Genomic DNA, 7,265 nt, shown 5'->3' with positions numbered 1-7,265 from the left:
ATTCCCAAAAGCCAAAAACAAACTTCAGACATATTATATTTTGTCTCTTCTCAAAAAAGAATTGGAACTAAGTGGAAGTTTCACATGCAATGCCATAAACTCCAAAAGGCCTTGAAGTTTATTTCATTTATGGCACTAGAATATTCCATGAGAGGAGGCCCTTGACTTTTTGTTCATTGCAGATTGTCCAGCACCTAACATAGTGCCTACAGTTTAATATTTGTTTAATAACTACTTGTTGAGTAAATGAACAAACTCATTTCATTTCACAGATGAAGAAATTGGAAGCCAAGTAGTCAAATGACCTAACCAAAGTCATACAATAACTCTGAAGTTGTCCTGGACTAGAACTTAGTCTACATCCCTCATTTGGTATCATTTCCACTGGTTGCAACATAAGCAAATGCAGGAGTTGGGTAGGGAGAGAAATGAATGAAAAGTGAAAATAAAATAAGAAGCCTGGAGACTTTTGTCAAACACCTCATCAGAAGCCAAAAATAAAATTATAAATAGCATTGGGAAGAGAGTACTACAATACATTTTTTTAATTAAAAACTCTCTCAAGGGCAAACAAACAAACAAACAAAACTCCACCTGTCTGATTGATGGCCAAAATAGCAATTACAGGAGTTTAAAAGAAAATTAGTTTTTAATAATAGAAAAATGGCCCACGAAAGGAAAAGGAAGCCCACAAACATAGCAGGTTAACTATACAACTGAAAACTAAACCAAATATAATTTGAGAAATACTTTGAAAAGGACTCCAAAGGCAACAACACACTTTTTACAGCACACTAAAAAAAAAAAAAAAAAAAAAAAAAAGGGCTTAAGTATCTGCATAACAATTTAATGATCAGGGTCTAAAAAAGGTACACTCATCAAAAGAACAGATAGCAAATTGGGGAAATGAATCACTTTTCTTAGTCTTCATGAGGGAAAAAATGCTAGAAGGGAGGTTCTTGCATCATAAATATCTTTTGAAACCTACAACTCAGGCCCACTGTATCAGATAGTGGCAATGTCCATGAGTGAGCAGGAAACAGGCAAAGAGGTTTCAATGTATGTAAAATATATATTTATGCAGCTGAAGATAAAAACTATTCTTTTTTTTAAATATTTTATTTATTTCTAGGAGAGAGAGAGAGAGACAGCGTGAGCAGGGGAGGGTCAGAGAGAGAGGGAGTCACAGACTGAAACGGGCTCCAGGCTCTGAGCTGGCAGTCAGCACAGAGCCTGACGCGGGGCTCGAACCCACGAACCGCGAGATCATGACGTAAGCTAAAGTCGGACGCTTAACTGACTAAGCCACCCAGGCGCCCCAGATAAAAACTATTCTTGAGTCTGTATCAGGACACCACTCTAACCCAGAGAAAGGACAGAGAAATTCCCTGAAGGATATTGCCTCAACATGACGCCGCACCCAAGAATTCTACTAAAATACTGCTAAAGAGCATCAGGTAGAAGAAAACTTGCCTATTTCTATTTAAAACTGTGGTTTATCCATGCTGGAAAAAAACATATTTTTACTACTGGTTTTAAGAATAATAAAATAGAACTGGACTAGAAAAAGAAAGGGACTCATGCTCAAGGAGACTATGCAAACTAATATAGACTATCAAGGCAAAGTTTATGCTCTTCAGAGTTGTACCTAACCTAGGAATTCTGCAATCTCTCTGGACAGTCGATTCCAGTATGTGGATGTGGCTACCATTTTACTAAGCACTTAATCATGTACCAAGCATTGTACTAATCACTTTATAATCCATTATCTCATTTAAACTTCACAATAATATCAACATATAAGTATTATTTTCCCCACTTTACAGATAAATAGATTGAGGTTTAGAAAGGTTAATAATTTGTCCTTGTCACATCACAGATAAGATTCTGGATGTGAATCATGGCTGATCAGACTTCTATATCAAGGTTTTATCCAACCTGCCCTCAGCAGGAGTTTTCCAAAGCAGCGCCAGGTCTCCCACAGCAGACCTACACAAACTTTGATAACATCATGCAGCCTACTCCCATGCTTTCCTGCAGATCACCCCATTCAATCTGCATTGGCTGAAGTCCATCTGGAGTGGTGCCACAAGCATGACAGTATGCAAGCAGCAACATGGACCAATGCCACTCCAAAGTGATTCCTGCCTCACGGAGAGGTGAAGATAACCACTCAGATAATCACTCATACCGGTTTGATGGTAGCCCCAGCAGTGGGCTGGGGACAAACATCTGGTCTGACTACAGGACCCATGCACCAATGAAAATCTCCCAAGGAACAATACAGTGAGAACACCCTGAAGTTTGATGCAATCAAAGTTCTGGAAAGCACCTGGTCTAACCCAACTCAAGCCCAAGATGGCCCCAGATTGGCCCATTAACAACACTGGAACCAAACACGACCCATAACAGGCAAAGGTAGCTGTTGCAGACGACTGGACTGAAGGCAAATGCAGCTCAGTCACAACAGTAACATACATAGAAGACATCCCTGAAATGCTAGGTTCTGGTGAACAGAGGACATTGCACTATGGGGCATCACAGGACTTCTTCTCCATAAGGCCACTACTTGAAAAAGCAGGAGATGTAGTGACTTTCCTAACACATAAATCAGACACACAGAGCTAGACAAAATAAAGAGACAGAGGAATATGTTTCAAATGAAAGAACAGGACAAAAAAATCACAGCAAAAAAGCTAAAGGAAACAGAGATAAGTAATATGCCTGATAGAGAATTTAAAGTAATGGTCATAAAGATACTCACTGGACTTGAGAAGAGTGGAGGACCTCAGTGAGACCCTTAACAAAGAGAAAGAAAATGTAATAAAGAACCAATCAGAGATGAAGAACTGAAGCTGAAATTAAAAATACACTAAAGGGAGATGCCTGGGTGGCTCAGCCAATTAAGCCTCGGACTTCGGCTCAGGTCATGATCTCATGGTTTGTGGGTTCAAGCCCCGTGTCGGGCTCTGAGCTGACTGCCAGCTCAAAGTCTGGAGCCTGTTTCAGATTCTGTGTCTTCCTCTCTCTCTGACCCTCCCCTGCTCACGCTGTCTATCTCAGAAATAAATAAAACATTTAAAAAAATTTTAATACACTAAAGGGAGTAAATAGTAGACTAGAGGCAGAAGAACAATTTTAGTATATGTGCTGCCAAAGCGAGCACAGAGGAAGCAGAAAAACAAATCAGAAACCTAGAGAACAGAGAATGGAAAGCAGTCAAGGTAAATGGGAGAAAGAAAAATAATTTTTAAAAAAGGAGAGAGAAAATAGATTAAGGGAACTCAACAACACCATCAAATGTAACAACATTCACATTATAGGAATCCCAGAAGGAGAAGAGAGAGAAAGGGGAGTGGCAGAAAAAATATTTGAAGACATAATAGGGGAGTGGCAGAAAAAATATCTGAAGACATAATAGCTAAAAACTTCTCAGATTTGGGAAAGAAAAAGAAATCCAGATTCAGGAAGCACAGAGGGCCACCAACAAAATCAACCCAAGGAAGCTCTCATCAAGACTCAGAGTAATTAAAATGGCAAAAAAGTAGTGAAGAAGAGAAAATTTTAAAAGCAGCAAGAGAGAAGAAACAGTTACAAATACATGAAACCCCATAAGGCTGTCAGATGATTTTTCAGTAGAAACTTTGCAGGCCAGAGAGAAGTGGTATGATATATTCAAAGTACTGAAAGAAAACCTGCAATGAAGAATGCTTTCTCCAATAAGACTATCTATCATTCAGAATAGAAAGAGAGATAAAAAAAATTTCTCAGACAGGAGCTCCTGGGTAGCTCAGTTGGTTAAGCATCAAATTCTTGACCCCAGCTCAGGCCTTGATCTCATGGTTGTGAGCTCAAACCCCATGTTGGGCTCCACACTGGGCATGAAGCCTACTTTAAAAAAAATTAAAGAGTTTCACAGCCAAACAAAAAGTTCAAGGAATTTATCACCATTAAACTAGCCTTACAAGAAATGTTAAAAGGAATTCTTTGAGTGAAAAGGAAAGATCACAAGCAGGAGCACAAAAAGTAGAAACCACAAAAGCAGCAAAATTAAATATATCTATTAGGTATATCTATGTCCCTTGACCCAGTCAAGGAATTCATAAAATGAAAGGATGTAAAGTATGGCATTATAAACATAAAACATGGGGAGAGAGAAGTAAAAATGTAGTGCTTTTAAAATAGGTTCAAATGTAAGTGCCCATCAACATAATATAGGCTGTTATATGCACAAGATGTTACATATAAACTTAAAGGTAACCACAAATAAAAAAAAAAAGATAAAGATATGCAAAAATATTTTAAAAAGTAACCCAAGTATATCACTAAAGAAACCCAGCAAACCATTAGAGAAAAAAGTAAGACAAGAAAGAAATGAAGAACTACAAAAACAACCATTAAAAAGTAACAAAATGGCAATAAGTACATATCTATAAATAATTACTTTGAATATAAATGTACTAAATCCTCCATTCAAGAGACATGGAGTGATGGAATGGATAAAAAAAGAAAGACCCATCTATATACTGCCTACAAGAGATTAATTTCAAACCTAAAGACACATGCAGATTGGCACTCAGCAGAAGCCACTGTGCAGACAGGACTTTGTTCACTCCCACACCTCACTCCCTTTCCTGAAACCATGTTTGACAAATCCAATATGGCTGAGATTGAGATATTCAAAAAGTTGAAACTGAAGAAGACAGAAACACAAGAGAAAAATCCACTGGCTTCAAAAGAAACAACTGAACGGTAAAAGCAAATAGGCAAATCATAATGAGCCATGTGCAGCCAATATGCACTGTGCATTCCACAAGCATTGACTTCTTATTTTACTTTTTTTTAGCTGCTTAACTTTGTAAGATGTAAAGGGGTTGGATCAAGTTTAAATGACTGTGCTATCCCTTTTCACATCAAAGAATCAAGAAATATTGACAACAAAGGCCACGCCTGCCTCTCCCTTCTGCTTGTCTGGCTGGCAGGAAAGGGAAAGAACTTCCATGATAGTGAAGGAAAAAGCTGGGTGGCACAACAGTGAAATCTAGAGTAAAAACCAAGCCAGCCCAAGGTGACCTGCAAGCTGTAATCTGCTGTTTAATCGCAGAGCCATTTTTCTGTTCAAATGATTTTAATTATTGGAATACACAATTTTTTGAATGTACAAATAAAAAAATTTAAAACCTGAAAAAAAGACACATGCAGATTAAAGTGAAGGGATGGAAAAAGCACTTATCATGCAAATGGAAGTGTATAGAAAGCCAATGTAGCAAAATAGACTAAAACAAAGACTATAACAAGAGACAAAGAAGAACACTACATAACCATAAAGGGAACAATCCAACAAGAAGATATAACAATTGCAAATATTTATGCACCCAACACAGAGTCACCCAAATACATAAAGCAATTTTTAACAAACATAAAGGAAATAATTGATAGACATATGATAATAGTAGGGGACTTAACACTCCCCTTTCATCAATGGATAGATCACTCAAACAGAAAATCAACAAGGAAAGAGTGACTTTGAGTGACAAATTCAACCAGATGAATCTAACAAATATATTGAGAACGTTCCATCCTAAAACAGTGGAATACACATTCTTTTCAATGTGCACATGGAACATTTTCTAGAATAGATCAATGTTAGTCCAAAAAACAAGTCTCAACAAACTCAAAAAGACTAAAGTCATACCATGCATCTTTTCCAATCTCAATGCTATGAAACAAGAGATCAACCACAAGAAAAAATCTGGAAAGAACACAAATACATGGAGGTTAAATAACATGTTACTAAACAATGAATAGGTTAACCATGAAATCAAAGAGCAACTCAAAAAATACATGGAGACAAATGAAAACTCAAAAGTCCAAAATCTTTGGAATGTATCCAAAGTTGTCCTAGAAGGGAAGTTTATAGCAATACAAGCCTACCTCAAGAAGCAAGAAAAATCTCAAAGAAACTTATACCTAAATAACCCAAACCTTACACCTAAATTTAGGATCCACAAAAAGAAGAATAAACAAAACCCAAAAATAGTAGAAGGAAAGAAATAATAAAAATTAGAGCAGAAATAAATGAAATAGGAACTAAAAAACAGTAGAAGAGGTCAATAAACCAGGAGCTGATTCTTTGGGGGAAAAAAATCAACAAAACTGACTGGATAAAATTGGGGGAAAAATCAACAAAATTGATTTTTAGCCAGATTCATAAAAAAAAAAAAAACCACAAAGAAGGAAAGAAGACTCAAATAAACAAAATCTGAAATGAATGAAGAAAAATAACAACTGACACCACAGGAATAAAAAGGACTTTCAGAGGATATTATAAAAAACTATATGCCAACAAATTTGACAACCTAGAAGAAATGAGCAAATTCCTAGAAATATATAGACTCCCAAAACTGAATCAGGAGGAATAGAAAATTTGAACAAAGTTATTACCAGCAATGACATTGAATCAGTAATCAAAAAACCCAACAAATAAATGTCCAGGATCAGATGGTTACACAGATGAATTCTACCAAACATTTAAAGGAGAGTTAATACCTATTCTTATCAAACTATTTTTAAAAGAACTATTCCAAATTCATTTTATGAGGCCAGCATTACCCTGATACCAAAACCAGATAACGACACCACTAAAAAGAGGACTATAGGCCAATATCTCTGATGAACACAGATGCACAAATTCTCAACAAAATACTAGCAAACTGAAACCAACAATACATTAAAAAAAAAAATGATTCACCACAATCAAGTGGGAATTATTCCTGGATTGCAAGGTGGTTCATTATTTGCAAATCAATCAATATGATACATCAAATCAACAAGAAAAAGGAGAAGGGCTCCTGAGTGGCTCAGTCGTTTAAGCATCTGACTTTAGCTCAGGTCATGAACTCGTGACTCATGAGTTCAAGCTCCACATTGGCCTCTTGGGCTCTGTGCTGACAGCTCGGAGCCTGGAGCCTGCTTCAGATTCTGTGGCTCCCTCTCTCTCTGCCCCTCTCCTGCTCATGCTCTGTCTCTGTCTCTTTCAAAAATAAATAAAGATTAAAACATTTTTTAAAAGGATAAAAACCATGCATTCATTTCTTTTTTTTTTTTTTAATTTTTTTTAAATGTTTTATTTATTTCTAGGAGAGAGAGAGAGACAGCGTGAGCAGGGGAGGATCAGAGAGAGAGGGAGTCACAGACTGAAACAGGCTCCAGGCTCTGAGCCGGCAGTCAGCACAGAGCCCGACGCGGGGCTCGAACCCACGAAC

The 7,265-nt window shown here is 37.1% G+C and overlaps 1 protein-coding gene across 1 annotated transcript; it reads left to right on the top strand.

The window, feature by feature from the left end:
• The first annotated feature begins 4,642 nt into the window (after positions 1–4,642).
• LOC120248272 (thymosin beta-4, Y-chromosomal-like) lies at positions 4,643–4,925 on the top strand. Its single transcript, XM_039256560.1, has one exon. It carries the CDS (start codon positions 4,643–4,645, stop codon positions 4,754–4,756), a length of 114 nt encoding a protein of 37 aa, XP_039112491.1. The 3' UTR covers positions 4,757–4,925.
• The last annotated feature ends 2,340 nt before the right edge of the window (positions 4,926–7,265 follow it).

The sequence above is a fragment of the Hyaena hyaena genome, unplaced genomic scaffold (assembly GCF_003009895.1).
Source record: "Hyaena hyaena isolate Hyena2069 unplaced genomic scaffold, ASM300989v1 scaffold_572, whole genome shotgun sequence".
NCBI classification, from domain to species: domain Eukaryota; kingdom Metazoa; phylum Chordata; class Mammalia; order Carnivora; family Hyaenidae; genus Hyaena; species Hyaena hyaena.
The sequence above is the reverse complement of the archived record's forward strand: the minus strand, read 5'-3'. Positions and strand labels throughout refer to the sequence as shown.